Source organism: Labeo rohita, chromosome 24 (genome assembly GCF_022985175.1).
Source record: "Labeo rohita strain BAU-BD-2019 chromosome 24, IGBB_LRoh.1.0, whole genome shotgun sequence".
Lineage (NCBI taxonomy): Eukaryota > Metazoa > Chordata > Actinopteri > Cypriniformes > Cyprinidae > Labeo > Labeo rohita.
Window position 1 is genome coordinate 20,466,055 of NC_066892.1, and position 22,562 is coordinate 20,488,616.

The window sequence follows — 22,562 nt, forward strand, 5'->3', positions numbered from 1 at the left end:
CGCCCTCTTGGTTTCTCTTGCCTCCCATTCCTCTCTTTGGGTGTAATCATTTTAGTAAGGGAGGGCAGACAGGTCTCCTATTATCTGAAGACACCTAAAGGCCCAGATAGAGGCCTTCTGTTGCTGAACTGACAACATGACAGCGTGTTAGCATCCCACTCTGATAATACCACAGTCAGTATGTCCAGTGTACGAAGCTAAGTGCTCACCGCCTGTGCTCTCTCTCCCTCTGTCTCTTTCTCATTTTTCTTGTCTCGTCTTTTTCTTTATTTGGTCAAAAGTTCAGACAGGGTTTTTTTTAAGTCTCTGACCCTGAGTTCCTTTAGACAGTTCAATTTTATGATTTTCCAGTAACATTTTTCTGTAGGCAGCAATGTTTTCACACTGATTTCAGTGGAGATTCATGCTGTTTATTTATTTTAGTCCAACTACAGTCTGACAAAACTAGCATTAATATTGAAAACCGTTACTTGGTCTAAATTTGAATGAATTGTGGTGAGTGCATTATTTAAACATAAATTTACTGTAACATTTAATACATGCATAAAATATATTAATAAACCATTCATCGACTGTTTGCTGAAACAAACTGATTTGGAAAAAAGTAGTAGTGGATTGAATCATTTCAACCTGGTCTCATGACGAAAACGTCCTCTGGGAACTTTTTTGCGTACCGCCATGTACGTTTCTTGACGTATTCGATGTGAAACATCCACTGGGTGATGCTAAAAGAGTGTTAGTTTTTTTTCTTCCCCAGGCACAGATGAACGTACATATGGTATATTTACGTAAAAAAAGCGATCGCAAGCATGCCGTTTTAGCTTGTTTTTCAATCTCTCATCTTTCACCTCTTTCATAGTGAGTCATGTTTTTAACAGGATTTGTACCCAAGGATTTCGCATCCTAAGTCCAATTCCGTGCCGGTTAAGCTACCGAGCAAGCATGCTAAATCCGAAAAGTGAAACATATGGAGCTGTAATCATAACTGTGTATGGAAACAATTACAGGTGTACACTTTTTTACTGCCTCTAGTGTTCATTTTTGTCGAAAACTGCAGTGATATGTACTTATTGGTATGTATTTCATGTCTTGTGAAAATTTTCATAGAGATACATTTTCCTCATGAGACCAGGTAGAATAATTTACCTAAAAATGAACATTTAGTCATTATTTGTGCCCTCATGTCATTCTGAACCTGTATAACTTTCTTTACTCTATAGAACACAAAAGAATTAGTGCTGTCAAAATTATCACGTTAATGCAGCTGATTAATTTTTCCAGATAAAAAGCGTTAAAAATATTGGAGTGTCAATTTACACTAAGCGCAAATAGCCTGCCTTGTTGGCAGAGGCTGTTTACACTAACTCCACCCACCAATGTGTGATTGGACTAGTCAACACTATAAAAGATGCCTGCTAAATCCGCCTTTTGCCGAACTTTTTTTTCTCCCTTTGAATGAAGGAAATAATTGAAAAGTTGAAAATAAAGTATCAGTTAGGTTTAGGGTAGGTGTGGAGAGAGCTTGTTGTCCCATTAAGGCAGCATTAATTTAATAATTTGAATTAGAAATATAATTTACACTCAGTTTGAAAATTTTAACTTTGTGAAAACAGAATCTATAGCTATAGTGTAAATAGCATCTATCACTATTTGCACTTAAATAGCATAAATAGCATCTATCATTAAGAAAACATGTCATTTTCATATGGTGTAAATAGCATCTGATTGCTGTTTTGACTTAGTGTAACACAGGGGCAGGGCTAGGTTTTCGCGATTAATTTTTGAAAAAAATGTGCGATTAATTTTTTTTTTTTTTTTTGATTGCCAGCACTAAAAAGAATATATTTAAAAAACGTGTCAATTTTTTTTGTCCATTGTCCATTTTGTCCTGTTGTTTCAGACTCTACTGACATTAATTGCTACTTTTATTTAGCTGCTCCACAACACTGTTATCAACATATTACCATCACAATCATTAAATACCAAAGTTTAATATTTCTTACATCTGTCTCCCCTTATGTTTTTGAAAAACTCTGATCATTTTACCTCACAGCAAACTCTCCTTTTGAGAGCCAGCATTAAAAAAAAATGAAGCAGGGGAGGTAGAGACAGGCTGTTGTGACGACAACCAGACGGTGGAGATTATGAAATTTGCCTAAGTGTGTTAATTGGCTGATTAGCGGGGTGGCTGGATTTGCAGGTGCTGATTGATTGGAGCGACGGGGTTTCTCCACGCTGAGGGGACTCGGGGATTTGAGGAGGAGGGGGCAGCTCGGTGGGCAAGCCGGTTACACCGGAATTGATCTTAATTAGATCTGAGAGACCTGCCACAGCAGAATGGTCACAGCGATTAAAATGAAAAACAGGAGAAATTACTGATCAAATTAATCATAATGTCAGCCTACAGCTGTAGGTCTGCTGTAATTTGCCACTCCACTGGCTTACATCAGCCCTGAGCCACACGCACACGCGCACACTCTGATCTGTGGCACCGAGAGAAAGAGAGGGAGCAGGGCAGACCATCCACACACATACATACACACACACTGTGTCAGGCACACTGATATAGGCACATATACAGTATATATTCATGTTGTGACCATTTTATGACGAATAGTTGTTCTGCTTTTTATGGAAACTGTTGATGATATATTTTTTTCAGGATTCATTGATGAATAGAAAGTTCAAAGGAACAGCATTTATTTGAAATATATATTTTGTTAACATTATAAATGTTTTCCCAGCATACTATTTACTGTCTGTTCATTAAGTCCTTGACCTTGTCACTGTGTCTGCCTCCATGGTTCCAGGGCAGACAGAGAGACAGGAAGGAAGACAGAGAGAGAGAGAGACGGGAGAAACAATAAAGGTACAGAGAGGTCTCCTGTCTGGGTGTTGGTCTATACAGTCATAGCCAAAGGGTCAAGGTTTGGATGGTTACCCCAAAACTACACCATTCTGATGGTGAAAACATTTGTTTGTTGCTGGCCATATTCAGATGATATATATACATACACAGCCGTTCAGAAGTTTGGGATCAATACATTTTTTTTTTTTTAAACAAGTCTCTTTAGCTCATCAAGTCTGCATTTATTTGGTCTAAAATGTATAAAAAACAGCAATAATGTGAATTATTATAAAAAAAATGGTTTTCTATTTTCATATACTTTAAAATATAATATATTCCTGTGATGCAAACTCCAGCCTTCAGTGTCACATGATCCTTCAGAAATCATTCTAATATGCAGATTTTTTATTATTATTATCAATGTTTGGAACAGTTGTGCTGCTTACATATATATATATATATATATGTATATATATATAATTTTTTTCTTTTGAATTTGTGATTTTTTTTAGGATACTTTGATGAATAGAACAATAAAAAAAGAACAGCATTTATTCAAAATACAAATTTCTAACAATATAGGTCTTTACTATCACTTTTTTGTCGATTTAAAACATCCTTGCTGAATTAACATATTCTTTCAAAGAAAGAAGAAATAAAAATGTATTAACTGTTTTTAAACTGTAGTTTATTTGTAAAAACTTATATTGTAACAAATGATTTATGTAATATGATTTAAATAAATGCTGTCCTTTTTAACTTTTTTAAAATCAAAAAATCGTGAAAAATGTATCACAGGTTTCAAAAAACATTAAGCAGATGTTTCCAACGCTGATAATAAATCAGCATATTAGAATGATTTCTGAAGGATCATGTGATGCTGGAGTAATGATGCTGAAAATTCAGCTTTGCATCACAGGAATAAATTATATTTTAATGTATACTAAAAAATAGAAAACAGTTATTTTACATTGTAATTATATTTTACAGTATTACATTTTTGTTTCTGTTTTGTTTTCTTTTAAAGACATTTTTAAGACATTCAAAAAGATTTGACTTAGTGTTCCTCCAAAAAATAAGCAAAGCCCATGCCCACAAGCAAAGATGCCAAAATTCAAATTGTGAATATTTACGTGCTTCTGAATCTCCACTACCTAAATAACTGCCATTGGGACAGCTGTAACGGACCGTTTTCTACAGGTATTATAGACCACCTCGGGCTTAGCTGTCTTTCTTTCTCCCTTCTTTCACACAGAGTGGCTGTAAGGGTCTGCCCGGACCCCCGACCCAGAGTCTTACGGCAGTAATTACAGGCTACTGCCCGGTATTCAGCCAACGCCAATTTACTGCCTCAGTATATGGACGACTCACCCCTGTCTCCTCTAGCTCTCTCCATTCCTAACTTTCATCGCTCTCCCCTTTCCCTCTCACCTAACCCCTTTTCTATCTCTCTCTCACTCGTTCATACTTTTCCTCAACCTCTCTAGACTGTACTGTGCCCTTACTTGTCTATCTTTTACCCCCGCTTTCTCTCCCACTCGCCTGTCGCTCTAAGACACACCCCTCCTGATGTACTGATGTGTGCCACAGGAGGCTCAGACCCACGAGTGCTGCAATTACGCCGGCCTCTTCTCCTCCGTCCTTTCTATTTCTCTACTCCTCTCTTCTCCTTTTCTCTCATCTACCTCCCTCTATCTTTGTCCATTCTCCACCATTCCCCAGCAATCAGCCATCATTATAGCTCGCTCCTAAAACCCCGTCCCTGACAAGGTCATGCGCCCTTCCAACGCACATATGCTCATGGACAGACATGTATACACACACGCCGTTTTTGTTTTTCATACTGCCACCCAAAAACACGCTGTTTTTGTCTCTCGCAGTGACCCCTCCAACCCCTGAGCACTACTTGTGCGGTTTTTATTAAAATAAAACAGTCTAATTGACCTATTGGTCGAGGGAGAACATGAGATGGGAGTTTTTCGACATACCCTAACTGTCATGAACCGGAACAAAAACAGTCCAGGCAGAGTAAGAAAAGATGAGCATTTGGCATTAAAAAGTATATAAATTATATTATTTTTATTAAAATAACCGATCGTTACGCTAGATAAGACCCTTCTTTCTCAGCTGGGATTGTTTACAACCGCATTTGGGATTGTTTGAAGCCGCATTTAAACTGCATTTTGGAAGTTCAAAATCGGGGCACCATATCAGTCCATTATATGAAGAAAAAATGCTGAAATGTTTTCCTCAAAAAACACAATTTCTTTACGACTGAAGAAAGAAAGACATGAACATCTTGGATGACAAGGGGGCGGTGAGTACATTATATGTAAATCTTTGTTTTGGAAGTGGACTTCTCCTTTAATTTCTTTCAAAAAAGCAATCTTACTGAAATTATATGTTAATCACAAACTGTTTTCAGCTTGCCATTAGCTCATACAAAAAAAAAAAAAGATTGGATGCCAGATGCTTCCTATTCTCTACATGAAATCAGAAAACACTATTTATTTTATCATATTTACACATTAATGCATATGAATGACTTTTCTAAGAAAGACTTATCTGACTGCTTATCTAAGAAAGTTTGTCATTTTTCATATGCTTCTTAAGCAACATTCCATAAAGTCTTCATTTTTTTAGCTTGTCCCCTCTAACCACTTGTCATCAGAGAGCACTTTTCACAATCCAATCAATTCTGAATCGCCCCGCCCTGTTTTTCTCGTTGAATATCCCATTTTACTTGGTAGAGTAATGAAAGTGTGTTCCAGTGTTTCATGTTGACATTAATAATCTGTGTAACGTTTTACATAATGGTCTGCTTAAAGAGTATGTAATTAGGGTCGTAGGATTATTAAATGTAGGATTCTTTTATTATGTTTTGTTATTTATTCATGTTAATAAACATTTTAACACAGTATTTCCTATGTAACGCAAGGCAAAGAAAAATCTAACCTCTGTCCTGTTCTCATTTATCCTTTCCTCACTTGTTTTATCCATGCCCTGTGCGGTCTCTCTTCGATCGCTTCTCTTTTTTTCTTCTGCATTCTCCCCCTCTCTCTCACTCACTCACTCATTAATGCAGCCCAATAGACAGCCCTTCTTAAGAAGGCAGAAAATTGCCTTACATAACGAAACTCCCACTATATGAAAATACAAATGTGCACTGGTGACTGAAGCAGAAAATAAGACTATTGCCCATCAACAGCAGCACAGCGTTTGGTATGAATAATTATAGAGCATGTGATGCAGCCAGTGAGGAAAATCTGGGAGCTGAAAGCAAAGCAACTTTTTATTTACTCAAAATGAGGGATTATTTTCAGAAAAAGAAAAGCAGCACCGGAGCAGCTAGTAAGAAATAAAAGAATTCCAATTGTAGACATTTGGATATATATAATGACTAGTTGACATTTACAATGAGTTGTCAGACGTAATAACCAATTTTATTAAAAATTCACTATGATTATAATAATAAAAACTTTAAAGGATCATGAAGAGTGTGACTGTGAAAACAGATGGAGAAAAGAAGCAGTCTATAATATTGTTTATTATAAAACCATTGTGGTGTTTATTTTACAATTTAAAACATAATCTTGACAAACAGTTTTGGAGATGATAATATTCCCCATTCGAGATAGGAGCTGCAATATGTGCCAGTTACATAAAGATAAAAAAGGTAAAAAAAAAAAAAAAGTGCATGTGAACGTTACCAAGATGGCCTCTGAGTGAATTGTAAGTGAATTAACTGCCCATAAAGAGACTTTCGCTGCTTCATCTCTCTTTCTTTCTCTCCTACTAAATGTCTAGGGTGATCCTCAAGGTTCTGTCCTGGGACCTAAGTTTTTTTTTCTTCTTTAACTCCACTTCTTCGCTACAGTATTTATGCCTGCATCCCTCGCTCCTTCACAAATATCGTAAAAGTAATAAATGAGGCATGTTAACACAGTTTAATGGCATAGTTATCGAAAACACATTTATAATTTGATTCAACACTTGTTAAGTTTATTCTGAACCCTGTAAACTGCCCAGAAAAACACAGGGAAGTATCTGATCAATGCTGTGTCCAAATGTTGTCAATTCATCACTCCACTTAGGGATGAGTGTGTGTGTGTGTGTGTGTGTTGAAGTTTGGTTGAGTGTATTTGCATGCATGTGTGTGCGTAGAAATGGATGCGTGGGTCAGGTTTGTGTGTGTGTGTATTATCGATCGGACCTCTGACCACATCATAGCCACAGAGCCCTGCGCAGTCACCATTAATCTCGGTGCTCCGAGTTCTCAAATGGCAGCTGGCAGCCCCAGCTCCAAACCCAACCATTTCTCTTCATTAGCTCGGCTCACTCTCAGACGCCATGCGGAGGAGTAATCATTTACCATTATTCTAGTTATGAAACTCACACACAGCTGACGCTGGGCTTTATTGAATAGAGGCCATCAAAAGATCACCAGCCATTGATTAAGCCAATATTAAAGTCATTCAAATGCTGGATCTGTATGTCAAACAACAGCAAGTGAAAAGAGATGGCATTCTGTTTAAATGCCGGAGAGGAGAATTTGACATGATGAATTAAAATAGTTAAAAGTTTCCCCAAATAGAGACTTGCTGTTCTGTATTTTTTCACTTAGATTAAGACATGCAATATTTTGCTTTCAGTCATTTAAAGACAAACAACCATTGATCATTTTGCATTTGATGTTTTTATTATTTTTATCACTTTTTTATCACAGGAAATTACAAGGGAGATTATAAATCTGGTGGAGACCTGGTCTCAGGTGGGCATCAGAAATGTAATAATGTAATATCAACCGATGGTCTCTTGAACAATTTGTTTTCCAATAGTAGCAGGTCCGAGTCATCCGTTTGAATCCTTTTTTTCTTACGGAAATACTAGTGCTATATGTGTAACACTGCAGTCAGCAGTTTTTGCTTGGAACTTTAGTTTTGCAGCAAACATTTTCATTAATCAATCACATGGAAATGCGGCCAAAACATTTGGGGTAATTTTTCAATAGGAAATATGATAAAAGATGGAATTTGTAAATATATAAATAAAATATACATTTATTTAAACCGTATTGGAGGTTACCCAGGACTGCCTCTTTGCAGCGAAAATAGAGCAAGGATGACAGATGACTTAAAATTCCTGTATGGATTTTAAGGGCTATAGTTATGGAAGCAGGATTTTATATAATGACACCAAAAGCAGTTAATTATGCTTGGAGTTAATGAGTCACATGATTGACGGTCAGCACTGGGCAGTCCATCACATCTTTATAGGTACATTTGTCATTAATTTCCTTCCTTGTTCCTCTGTCATTTGCATTCCGGCCCGTTAAATGTAACCCCTTTTGCCCCCTCTTTTCCCAACAGTTGTGCTTTTTATCTGATGAAGTGCTGCATTTCAAACAGCTCTCGTGTGCGTGTGTGAAGATGAGGCCCTTTATGCCGCTACGCGGTTTTCAGCGCAGTGCATCATGGGAGGGCTGACCCGAGACTTCCAGCTTAGCTTCTTCAACTTTATAGCGTTGCACGTCTCTTCATTCCTGTTTTTCTTCTTCTAGCTTTTTACTCTCTCACCTATTCTTCCCTCGAGTCGGTATATTTCTGTTTTTCTCTCAGCTATTTCTTTATTTGTCAATGGGAAGGTGAAATGGGGCTCTGTAAGTAGCATTGGTAGTGTGAGGAGAGTCCAGAGGAGACGGCAGGTGATGTGCTCCAGGGGTCCAACAGGGGAGCTGAGGTGTTTGGGACAGTCTAATGGTGTTTTGATGTACCCGGGCAGAGGGGAGGCTCCAGGCTGGGGAACGTGGGAGAAAGAGAGAGGGTTTTTCGAAGGAGGTAGCATAAGGTCTGGAAGTGACGCTGGGGAGACTGTGAGCATGCTCAGATGTGTCACTTCTGATTATGTCCACTCTCTATAATGGGAAAACGGAGAGACAGAGAGAGCGAGGGGGAAAAGAAAAAAGGGTGAAACGGAGGTGTGATCGTCTTAGGAATTGCTATGATGCAAAAACAATTTTCTTTCGGCTTTTCAGATGTTTAATAGCAGTCCTTGTCAGATCAGTCCAGACACTGAATCTGTTGTTGGGTGTTCCATTTAACTGACAAAGAACAGCTGCATGTTGAAAAAAAAGAAGTTAATCAGTATTTTTTTTTCCAGAGAATATATATTGAATTAAGGTATTTTTTCCTGCAAAAACATTTAATATTTTTCCCCTTTCTTTTGACTTTTTATACTTGTTTTATTCACAGTCCTTGACTGACTGAAGACTTTCATGAGATCCTTGACTTTGTGTGTGTGTGTGTAATATGATATGATTTTCAGATAATATCTTGAATTTAAGTATTTTTATTACCTAATTAGCAATTTTTAAGCATTTGTTTTCTTTCATACATAAATCTTACAAAGAACTTGTGAGGTTTTTTTGGCATTGGAGTAAGAAAGTTTGGTACTGGAGTAAGAAAAACCATGTGTTCCCAAACTTTTGAAGGGGGGTATTTTAATAATTGCAATTGTATTTTTTTGTCTTGTGGACTTTATGTAAACATCCTTTATGTACAATATTTTACTCAGGACAGTACTAGATAAAAAATAACATGCATTTTGTATGATCTCTCTTATTTTGTTAAAATTATTCACATTTTTACAGATTCTGCAAGGGGTTCACAAACTTTTGCATAAAACTGTATGTCCTGCCAACATACGTTTTTGAACCTCTTTTTTTTTAATCGTTAAAGGTGGTGTTTTACCTTTTTTTTTTTTTTTACCTGTAGTGTTAGCAGGAGCCTGTCCCTTGAGGCCTGCCTCTTCCTATTGTATTAGCAGAGAAAGCGATTAAGTCTAAATTTGCAGTCTGAACGGAACAGGCGGAAAATGAACTCTAGCTTTTGGAGTGCTCACTTTGATGTCCAGAAGTCCCTTGCCATGGTAACGGCAAGCTGTTCAGGAGATTACATGGGTTGTTGCTCCATCTGACCCCGCTGGTCAAACGGCCGTTGCAGGCCTCGCAGAACTTAATAGAGTTTAAAATTTACTCACCCACTTTGCCATGAGGCACAAAACGTGTAAGAAGGATCTCTTTTTCTTTCTTTCTTTCTTTCTTTCTTTTAGTAGTTTAGTTGTTTCAAGTCAGTGTAGCTTTTCAACAAGTTTCCACTAACTTTTTTTATAATGAGTGGCAATGTAGCACAACAAAACTCTTGTATTATGTAGTTTACTTACACAACTTTACAGCTGAGCAAACATTGACACTGTTTAGTTTAGATGGGTCTTTCAACCTCATAAAAATAAGTCACTGATTCATTTTAATCACCGCACAGAATTCCATTGTGTGCAGTATTTTATATAGAGATATTTATTTAAATCTTTTTCTGTTTTTATTAGTGTATGTAAATGCATCTGTTTCTTTAATATCCCATTGTGTTGTGACAGATACAACAGTGTAAAAACAATTATAGTAATAATTATAAAGATTTTGAAAACAGTTAATTCTTTCTTCAGCAAGGATGCATTATATTAATCAGAAGTAACAGTAAAGACTTTTACATTTCCACAAAAAAATATTAAGCAGCACAACTGTTTGGTAATTAATAATAAATGTTGTCAAATAATGAAATTAGAATGATTTCTGAAGGATCGTGTTACACTGATGACTAGATGATGACAATTCAGCTTTGCCTTCACAGGAATAAATTATATTAAAAAAATATATATATAAAATAAATTTACATTTTTGTAATATGCAGCATTATTGAGAATAAGAGACAAAAATATTAGAAAACATTAGTAACTCTGCTCATTAGTTCAAGTCCTCTCTATCAAACCCCTTCAACTTTAACCTCCACCTCCAAGTGGAGAAAACGAGACAGAAAAGACAGAAAGAACAGGTGTTTTGTCACATTTACCCAGAGGTTTACCTGCTGTTTTTCTGTAAAAAGGATGCCAGCTGTTTAGATCCACACACAAAGATACAATCAACACAAATAGTGGAGCAGTAACGTGGTTTCCTGCCTCCCCACATGGCTCCAAGTGGAGGCAGCCTGCCGGAAAATCACCTGTTTAGATGACAAACACTGCAATCCCCTGCAATCCACACATTCTCCATGTCTCCTTCTTGCTGCCCCCCAAGTTACAGAGTCTTAATCTGCCCCGCTGTGCTGCTGAGTGTTTTATAATGGGCTTAAATATTATTGATCGCTTCTAAAATTACAAGAATGAAACTGTAAACAATAACTGGACAATAAGGCCTTTTCCATATATGCCATACATATAAAAACAACTGTAGGCTCTTTGACATTTTTTAAAGAAAGTGTTTAAAGAAAGAAGTATATTGTATTTACAACCTTAGTGAAAAATAAATATGCTAAAATGTATTTAAAATACATTTGTTTCAAGCTATTACCAAGTATACTACAAATATATTTACATGTGCTTAAAATACCCTGCAGTTGTACTTTTACTATACTAAACTGGTATATTTAAAGTCTGTTAAATTGGAACAACTAATTTTGTGCTTAATGCACTTTAATTGTCCAGAAGTCGTGCTGAAGTCCAACTAAAGATATACTCAAATATATTTGTGCTAAAGTGGAATTTTAAATATTTTGCATTTAAAGACCAATATTATTTAAAGATCATACAATACTCATCAATAGTTACATTAAAACATATTTTAGGCTTGATATTAAGCAATGTGCATTGTGCACAAGTAGTTCTCCAAATAAAGTTTAATTTTGTTTATAATTTTAATTTTAATTGAGTTTATAATTTTTAAATCAGTAAGTCGATATGTCAGTAAATATGTTAATAGACTTGAACTGTACTTAGTATAAAATAAATGCATTTTAAATATATTACTTTTTTACTAGGGTACGCTTGAACTTCCACTTATTTTAGAGTTTAGATATAAACTATAATTGATTGGGTGTTTTTTTAGACTTACAAATGACATAAAATGAAAAAAAAAAGGAAATAATATTACTTCTGACTGATACTGATATGTGTAATGACCAATAACTAATAAAATACCAATATTAAAATTTTTGCTAATATATAGTCAATTCAAGTTACATTTATTTCTATAGCAATTTCTAAAATACTGTTTCGAAGCAGTTTTACATTAGTAAACAGAAAAATAACATTAATGTTGTAAAGTGTTGTTTCAGTTTAGTTCAGTTATTGTGTCAGTGTTGTAGTTTATTAATTATGAAACTTAAATTCAAAATGAAAAGTTAAATTCAAATACAGTATAAGCAGTTTTACTGTACAGCTCAATTCATTTCATACTTGATTCAGTTCTTTCAAGTTAGTGTCATTATCCAATGCAGTTCAGTTCAAATTTTTGTTCTCATTCGAAATCATCAGAAATCAATAATATCACTGAATATTAATTGCCTTAAAAACCTAAATGATTAAATAAATAAATACATTTTAAAATAACACAATTAAAACTAAAATCATTGTTTTAAAATCAAGTGATAGATGATGACAAATCTAAATGAAATTAGCCTGAACAGTTAAAACTATTAAAATCAAAGTGAAAAATCAAAAATAAACGTAATTTTGGTGCTTGTAAGCATTAGGCCACATTTGGGACAAGGAGTATACTTCATCTTTAAGGTACTTGCTGTGAGACAATGTAAGACTCTCTTCTCAAGTTAAGATAGGAAATGAACTAAAGCAGATTCAGATGTCAGTGGATCACTAAAGATGATCCTATATGTATCAGCTCATATAATTCACTGGCCTTCTTATCATTCCAGGAGAATGCGTTTCATCTACTCCGTCAGAGAGAGAGTGAAGAGGAGAGAAAGAGAGAGTGTTTGCCCTCAGATAGGGTGAGAGGATTATCTATGAATTCAATCCCTGCTTGATATTGCCATCCTTGTCCATCTCTCTCTCGTGTGCGCTTTCTCTCTGCATCTCACCCCCTCTCAGAAATACATGTTTTTATTATCTGAAGATGTTAGTCCAAGATAAGATGCTCCCTACTCCGACACCTTTCCTGCAATCACAAAGCTATTCTGCTTTTCTATTTAACAGAATAAGCATTCACAGTGTCACTGGGTTACTCGGCAGGAAATCACAAGCGATTTGAAATTTTACTAATGCGCAACGATAAAAAGGATGAGCGCATTAGACGGAGCGTTGAGAAATCATTTGCGGTTGTTTTAAGGTAGCGTCTTCATGCTGCCTCTGCATACAGAAGAATCATTTGCAAATCTCTTGACGAATTCTAAAGATGAAAGGCTGAAATGTCCTGAAGTCTCAGAGAGCTTTTACTGCTCACAATAGCCACATGGTGAGGCATTGAGGAGCTAAAATCGTTGCCCTTAACATTTTGGGTCGCTGATATTATCAACTGGCACTTGACTTTTGCAGAAGGACAAAGAAACGCCGGCCACAAAGAGGCGATTTCTGTGATTAGTGATAAAAAAAGGGTGACTTTCAGTCCAGGGGACATAGTATCAATCTCAGCCAATTTTAGGCCACCAACATGAAATATGATTTCATAAGACAAATGCGGTGTCATTCTTAATGTGCTTAACCTTTACTGTCAATGAAAAAGTATTGATCGCTCCGTGGTATTTTCTCATCATTTGATTTCAGAGAGCCTGGTAATATATGATGGTGTGATAAGATGAAAGATGAATGGCAGCTGAATGCTCTCACTTTAACAAAGCTGAATGGCCCCCGCTGAGAGATGGGGGGTGCGGACAGAGGAGACAGGAAACAGGAGGAGAATATAGGCTCAAATTTGTTAGACATGGTTACTTCCGTAGTGCCTCCTGCTGCTTTTTTAGTTCACCCAAAAATCACCCAAAGATTCGAACATTCCAAACATTCCTTTACCACAAAATAAAAAGGAAATGGTTGAAAGAATGTTCTGTCAATGCTTCATAAGAGTGCAAAATGATTAGATCACTGAGTCAATGAGTCGAACTTGAGTACCAAATCGGTCTGATTCATTTACAAACTGATTTGTTTAAAAGATATGACTCACTATGATATAAATCACTACATTCCTCATGAACTCTTATGAACATGCAAAAGAGAACTTGTAATATAGCACATGAGGTTTTTGACATCTTTGTGGCACATTTATGATGCTTTTGCAGAAGCATTCAAAAGTTAGGCTTTTTTTAAAGAAATTAATCATTTCGTTCAGCAAGGATGCATTAAATTGATCAAAAGTGACAGGAAAGACATTTATAATGTTACAGAAGATTTCTATTTTAAATAAATGCACTTCTATTTGTAAAATAGTATCATGGTTTCTACAAAAACAAAAACTGCTTTAAAAATGTATGATAATAGTAAACGTTTCATGTGCAAAGATTTGTATATTAGAATGATTTCTAAAGGATCATGTGTTTAAAGGTTTAAAAAATATTAAAATAGAAGTACAGTCAAACCAAAAATTATTTAGACACCAGATTTTATATTTTTTTAGTGGGTGCAGGACACTATAGTTCATTATGTAAGTGAGGATAGCAAAATAAAGTAAACTGTGACATATTATATCCAAAAATTCTTTGTACAGTGGACTACCAATAAAACTAATACAAATTTGGGACCAAAAACAAGATGATAATAACTATTGGAATAAACTGTGATAATGTTAGAAATTTTGAAGGTATTTGAATACTTTTTGGTTTGACTGTAGTTTATGAAAAATACTGTGTTTTTAATCAAGTAAATGCAGCCTTGGTGAGCATATGACTTAACTGCATGGTAAAAAAGCAACCAGAATTTCTTTTTTCATGTTATACATGAAAGTAAGTCATACAGGTTTGGAATGCTGCTAGGGTGAATAAATGATGACAGAATTTTAATTACAGGGTGAACCATCCCTTTAAAGCACAGTGGCATCAAAAATATCATCACCGTACACCTGCAAACTCTTGTTCTGACAGCATCTTTTGGGATTATACGCTTCGTGATTCATAGCAAAAGCAAACTCAGAACTTGTCAAAAAAGAATAGCAATTTGATTTCAGAAATAACCTGCTGTCTATATCACTGTTGACTGCCATTAGGATATGCTGTCTTTTTTACTCTTTCTGTCTGCTGTCACCACGCCTGTTCTCCTCTGTCTGCTCGGAGCGCTGTTTCCATTACTGCCTCATTGTGATGAGTAATTGGGGAGTCTGTGTGCAGTCCTGCGTGAGCTCTTGATCTACTTAAAGAACCTAATAAGCCTGTATTCTGCAGCCCTGCAACCAAATAAGCACTGCATTCACTCGGCTTATTAGGAGGTTAGCTTGATTTATTCACCGGTGCATTTGTATGTGTGCTTGCGTGTATGTGTTTGACAATGGCAAATCGCTAAAATGAGGAGAAATCAGCCACAGGGCTTAAAATGAGAGTAAAACTGAGCAAAAAATCTATCTATCTATCTATCTGTCTATCTATCTAGCTAGCTAGCTATCTAGCTGTCTAGCTATCTAGCTATATGTTTAGCTATTTAGTATTTTTTTCTCTAATGTGAAAGAAAAACGTATAGTGTAATTTAGCATAAAAAAGCCAAAATATTTAGCAGTTATGTTTTTTATTAAAAAAAAAAGTTTGTTTTAATAACAAAATCAACTTTACTTACTTGGTTGTCCATTAATTGTTACCCATTTCAACATCTTTATTCTTTATTTGTAGTCCATAGCACTTACAAGATTGATGCACTGTATTTCAGTTTCTTATTTAACTTAAGTATTTGTTCTGTTAGGTATGTACCTGTTTAATTTAAAAGAGAAATTTACTTCCAGAACAAAAATTTACAGATAATTTACTCACCCCATTGTCATTCAAGATGTTCATGTCTTTCTTTCTTCAGTCGTAAAGAAATTGTTTTTTGAAGAAAAAATTTCAGGAATGTTATGAAAGCCTGTTTCTGCCACTGAATAAAAAATAAAAAAGGTTATTGCGACATTTATCTCAGTTTAAATCTTGCAACAACATTTTTTTTTTTCAGAATTGTTTAAATCTTGAATTCTGAATTTTTTTCTCAAAATGTGAGATATAAACTCACAATTGCGAGAAATAAAGTCCGAATTGCAAGATATGAACTAGCAATTCTGACTTTTTTTCTTGCAATTGCGACTTTGTATCTCGCAGTTTTGACTTTTTTTCTCAGAATTGTGTCATATAAACTCACGATTCTGACATTTTTTCTCAGAACTGTGAGATATAGACGCACAATTGTGAGTTATAAAATCAGAATTGCAGGATGTAAACTCACAATTCGGACTTTTTTACTCGCAATTGTGACTTTGTATCTCGCAATTCTGTTTTTTTTTTCTCAGAATTGTGAGATAAAAACTCACAGTTGCGAGTTATGAGGAGAAAAAAAGACTGATATGTTCACAGAATTGCGAGTTTATATATCACAATTCTGACTTCTATTTATAAAATTTCTATTTCTAATTTCTATGTATAAAAAGTATATAAACTGTACTTTTTTTTTTTTTTTTAGAAAATAATCGATCGTTTCGCTAGATAAGACCCTTCTTCCTCGGCTGGGATCGTTTAGAGCCCTTTGAAGCTGCATTTAAACTGCATTTTGGAAATTCAAACTTTTGGGCACCAGTGAAGTCCACTATATGGAGAAAATTCCTGAAATTTTTGCCTTAAAAAACATAATTTCTTTACGATTGAAGAAAGAAAGACATGAACATCTTGGATGACAAGGGGCTGAATAAATTATCTGTAAATTTTTGTTCTGGAATTGGAACTTCTGCTTTAAAGCTGTCACCTCATTTGGGATATTTATGAAAAATGCCTCTGAGTGCAGAATTAAATCACTTCTTGCTGTAATCAATGTGCTGAATCATTGGTTTTTAATTTTGTGTTCACTTCCTCAGCTCAACCCTCTGGCCAGTCAGGCAGCGGTTGCCGCAGCAGCAGCGATGGGTTCAATTGCCGGGTCACAGGTGTTTGGTAATGCTCTCTCCAGCCTGCAGGGGGTCACTGGACAACTGGTCACCAATGCACAAGGACAGGTACATATATGCACACACACAGCACATTTGAAAGATTGTGCTTGTATGAAATGCATATCTAAGCTGAAGTCTGCCGCACATTAATCAAAGGACTGTAAGTTGAAGGACAAGTAAACATTCTTCTGAAATGGTCTTAACATCATTTCCTTTATTAGTATAATGTAACCCAGATACCCAAATCAGTCTCCAGTATTGACCTTCGTGCCCCGTCTTTAGCCCCGACAGAGCGAGCCCGAGAGGGGCGTTGTGTTTAGATTGGACAGCAGCGTGGGAGTGCAGGGGATAAAATGCTGACCTTGTCATATTTACGGGGCCGGCTACAGAATTGTTCCATCAGTATCCAGAGGCTTGAACGATGAGGCTTGTCAGACCAGGGCCCTATCTAATGAATCATCTTATCGCAGGTGTGCACTGCTCCCATATTAAAGGAAAGATTGTATAGCCAATGTGCCCTTTCACGCTACAGACGGCATTATTTACCTTAACCCTTGTCTCATTCCCCTCCTCGCATTGACACTTTCTCTTCTGTAATACGACGGAAGCATTGTTTGAAAAATTGAACACTGGGGGCCTTTTTATGTAGCCTGCCCACTCACATTGAAGGCTTTATGGATGCTTTTAACAGTTTTGTCTGTAAATGTAATCAAAAATGTCTAATGATGTTTCATATGTAAAAGGAACCATATAACAGTGCACAGTGAGGGCAGTATAATAAATTTTAAAAGGGAGGAGAAAATGGTCACCATATCTTTTGTTGTTGACGTCAAAGGCAGTGCGTCAAAACCAACTCATCTATAATCTAACAGAAACTGGCCACATATGGCAGATGCATCTGTATATGGGACATTCTACAGTATTGGTCCAAAGTCAGAGTTGGAAATATCTTGAAAAAAATGTGTCTTTTTCCAAAAAATGTGTATGTATGCAAATTGTATAATATCCAAGGTACACATTTCTAGTAAATTTCTTGTGCTTTCGGTAAGTTTTGGAATATTTGTCCTCTCCCCAAATTTGTCACTAGCAAAACACAGTAATAATAATTTCATTAGAAGGGCTATAGTGACCTAAGATTTTGCTTACATCTACATTGTAAATATATATTTTTGCTATTTTATTTTTTTAGAGGTAAATCAATAACAATTACATTTTTAACAATGTTTAAAGGGTAATTTATAAGATTTGTTGTATTTTAAAACTAATTTTTCTTTGTAAAATACAAAAGGTTGATCATACTGATTTCAAAGTTAAAGATTCATTAGTTTAAATATACATTGAACTAAAAATATTATAACCTCTTGGTTGATAATTCAGTGTATTTTAATTTTGACAAAACATAATAAAAAAAAAATGCATAACTGTACTAAAATTTTGTTTATTTCCCCCAAATATGAGGACTGTGTGTTTGCTTTTGTCACTACTGAAAACAATGATAACATGTTTCGGTCGTGACAATTTCATGTGATTACACCCCCACCCCCCAAAAGAAAAAAACAAAAAACAAAGATGTCACTACTGAAACTAAATGTTTTTGTAGTGACTGTTTCAGTAGTGACAATTTTGGAAACTTTTGAAGCTAGCTCAAAAATGCTAATCAGCGCATGGTTAGCTAGCACAGTTCTGAACGGTTTGTACAAATGTTTTGGAATAACTCCCAAAAAATTGTGCTTAATTGCAGAAAAAATGTGTTCTGTAGTGACACAGCTTTTTCAGACTTTGGAACACATTTACCTCAAAATGATGAGACCTTGTAGCTAAGAGAAAGAGGGACGCAGGAATATTTCCTGATCATAAATTTATGAGTGTAGTTAAAATCATACATTGTTTTGGTAGTGACATGAAATTTTTTTACATTTCCTTAAAATAAAATGTATTCCTATGGTGGCAAAACTTAATCTTCATCAGCCATTGCTGCAGTCTTCAGTGTCACATGATCCTTCAGAAATCATTCCAGCATTAATTTAAAATAGCAGCATTTTTATTAGACCCGGTAACACTTTAGAATAGGGTATACTTATTCACTATTAACTACTACTTTTCCCTCAATATATTCCTAATTTGCTGCTTATTAATAATTAGTAAGATAGTTGTTAAGTTTAGGTATTGGGTAGGATGTAGAATAATGTCATGTAGAATAAGGCATTAATATGTGCCTAATTAGTACTAATAGATGGCTAATATTCTAGTAATATGCATGCTAATAAGCAACTAGTTAAGAAACTGTAAAATAAAGTGAAAATCCTTGCTAAATAAAAGTATTCATTTAATAAGAAAAAGAAAAGTAAGAGAAGAAAAGAAAAAAAAAAGAAACAAAATGTCCTGATAATAAACATATACATTTTTAATCTCTTTCATTTTATATTTATTTTTTTCTTTTTCCATTTTGACAAATTTCTATCACTACATCATAAAATTCTTTGAATTTTGAATTTCCCTACTTGTTCAGTGTATGATAAATTGTCACTCATATGAGAAGATGCAAAGTGTGTCCATGTGTACGGTAGATGTTACCTAACGAACTGGTATGGCCTTGTCTATGCAAAAGGTGCCTGCAGGGCTTGGCTGGACGTATCGGCATGGCGATGCCGTTGATGGGATGCGCTGTGTGTTTGTAGTGTCGTGGCGGCTGACATTGGCTGACATAATCAGGTCACTGAGACGGTCAAAGCCCAGGGCTACAGGCTCTGCTCTCGACCTTATTACTGACGCACATTATTCAGTTTGAGCCTGCTAAAACACCCACCACCCTTTTGAGGCTCGTCCCCCACCCTTCTTTTGCTTTTAACATTAAAATGATACTAATACAGGCCCCAGACGTGGCCAGGGGAGCAGCAGATGCTGCCACAGACCCCAAAAAATGGGGAAGGTTGGAGTAAAGGGATGAGGCAGTGTGTTACTTTAGACTGAAGCACTCTTTGTTTGGTTAGGGTGTTGATTTAGCTCTTAGGCATTAATGTTGGCCAGATATTAGATTACTAAAATAACACAAATGTGGCTGTGTTGCTTTAAGCTCAGCTGAGTTTTCCCTCAGATGCCACACAGCTGAATACTGTCTCATTTGAGATGAGAGATTGCTACGGTGTCTTAGAAAAGGATGCATATTGTGTTTGTAGAGGATTGAGTGTTAGTTGACATTTGAAGAAGGAAATAAATAGTGAATGTTACTGCATTTGAGTAGGCCTGCTGTGAGCATTAATAGTGTGATCGCATCTGATCGTTTGATCTTTTGACAAATAAATATGTTTAAAAATATCTTGTTACGGAGAGGAAAAAAGTTAACATTTCTTACAGCAAAACTGAAAATGTAAGGCCTTAGGCATGATATGGGGGGAATGTGAAGACATTTCATTTTTTAGCCTATTGTATTTTCGCAGATGTGACGGGGTGTGAAGAGAGCAAACATTACAGTAGTATTTGCTAAAACGGTCCTCTGCCATCCACTCTCAAGTCTAGTCATTCGTCTTTTAGATGGAAAGAAACACTTTTTTTTGCTTAGGATCAAATAAGTTTGAAGATCAAAGTTTTTCACTACAATGACCTTAGCAGTCTCTTCTGGGCCTGAATGATGGCAGGGGCAAAATTCCCAGCCCTTTTAACACTGTTTGGCTTTAAACATCTCCTTCCTCTGAATTTCCAACTTGGTTTCATCTGTCTTCTTCACTCTAAATTTACCTGGACCAAGACTACATTGGGAAATAGTGAAGGAAAAGAAAGAAAGAAAGAAAGAAAAATAAATAAAAGTAAATAATACTCATTTAAAATGTGTAAATGTTTTATACATTTATATACATATATACATTTATAATTAATTATATAATATTAATTTAATACTAATTAACATTTTGTACTTAGTGTGTAATTTTCTGTTCTTTACACATTATAATTGTTTTATAATTTGATTAATTATATTAAAGGAGAAGTTCAATTCCAGACCAAAAATTTACAGATAGTTTACTCACCCCCTTGTCATCCAAGATGTTAGTGCACTTCTTTCTTCAGTCGTAAAGAAATTGTTTTTTGAGGAAAACATTCCAGATTTTTTCACCGTATAGTATAAACTTCCAAAATACAGTTTCAATGTGGCTTCAAAGGGCTCTAAACAATCCCAGCCAAGGAAGAAGGGTCTTATGTAGCAAAACGATAAGTTACTTTCCAAAGAAAATTACAATTTATATATTTTTCAACCTCAAATGCTCATCTTGTCTATTCTCTGTGACACGCATGCGTAATCCGGGTCAAGACAGTTAGGGTATGTCGAAAAACGCCCATCTCATTTTATCCTCCAACTTCAAAATCATCCTACATCGCTGTTTTACCTTTTTTTGTAAAGGGCATTTAATCTTCTTTGCACGTTCGCTTTGTAAACACTGGGTCGGTACTTCTACAGCAATTTAGGACAATTTTTAAGTTGGAGGAGAAAATCAGTTGGAAGTTTTTTGACATACCCTTACTGTATTGACCCGAATTACACAGAGTTTGCAAGCGCATCACAGAGAATAGACAAGACGAGTGTTTGAGGTTAAAAAGTTTATCGATTTTTTTTTAGAAAATAACCGATCATTTCGCTAGATAAGACCCTTCTTCCCTGGTTGGGATTGTTTAGAGCCATTCGAATCTGCACTGAAACTGCATTTTGGAAGTTCAAACTCACAGGCACCATAGAAGTCCATCATATGTAGAAAATTCTGGAATGTTTTCCTCAAGAAACACAGTTTCTTTATGACTGAGGAAAGAAAGACACGAACATCTTGGATTACAATTTTTCTTCTGGAACTGAGCATCTCCTTTAATATGCAAAATAAATAACTTTCTTGCCAGTAAAGTCCACAATTCATTTTGATTTATCTTTATATATAAAGAAAATCATTTCTTATTATTTAACCAAATATTGCTAGGCATTTGATAAATTTGACCAAGACTGCATCATAAAATGCAGCGTTTGACCGTTTCTGATCTGTGTTTCTTTCACAGCGGCGGGTGTTAGAAGTTTGGAATTCTCTCTCAATATGTGTCCCCATCCTATTCCCCTCCAAACAGCGGGCAGTAGGGCAGAAAATGGGCAGGGATATTGCCTGGCGGCCATGGCTAACGCTGAAGATTGGCCTGGCTGCAGGAAGAGATGACATTCCCTGGGAATCACTGCCAGTATAATCCTAATGAGTTCTGCTCAAAGAGGAGAAACAGAGAGAGAGGGTGAACAGGAGGAAGGGAGATGAACGCTCGCCACAGTGTAAAACACATATAAAGTGTGGAAGAACAAAAGCAAGTCTTATATACAGTAGTATAAGAACAAGAAAAAAGTTATTGACGGATGTGTGACACAATATATGAACCCTTTAGAATTTACTTCACACTAATTCTTTTATCTCCTGCCATTTCAAGCAGGTGTTCCCCATGCGGACAAAATACATGATCAGATTTGTAAGCGTAGCACAGGCTCATGCTGAATTGGTTGACAGCGTTTCAGGAGATTGTTTACATCAAACACCCAACGTGATCGAGTCACCGGCAAAGTCCACATATGTTTTACACAGTTTTACCAAATTAGATGGATTTTTATTTGCTACTTATTCGGATTTATGAGGAACATGTCAACCCGTCAGACACTGATGGAAACCATTTTAAACTTAATTTGTCCTTCAGCATCATTTTTCTCTAGCTTACCTGCTTTATTTGGGACAAACATCACATATTTCTAAAAACGTAAAGGGTTAGTTACCTTAA

General features: G+C 35.7%; 1 protein-coding gene across 1 annotated transcript in view; it reads left to right on the top strand.

The window, feature by feature from the left end:
- pou6f2 (POU class 6 homeobox 2) overlaps positions 1-22,562 on the top strand; it is a 121,703-nt gene that overhangs the window by 78,711 nt on the left and 20,430 nt on the right. The window contains exon 7 of the mRNA XM_051097493.1: positions 16,704-16,841. Coding sequence (XP_050953450.1) covers positions 16,704-16,841 — 138 coding nt within the window. The remainder of the gene's footprint in view (positions 1-16,703; positions 16,842-22,562) is intronic.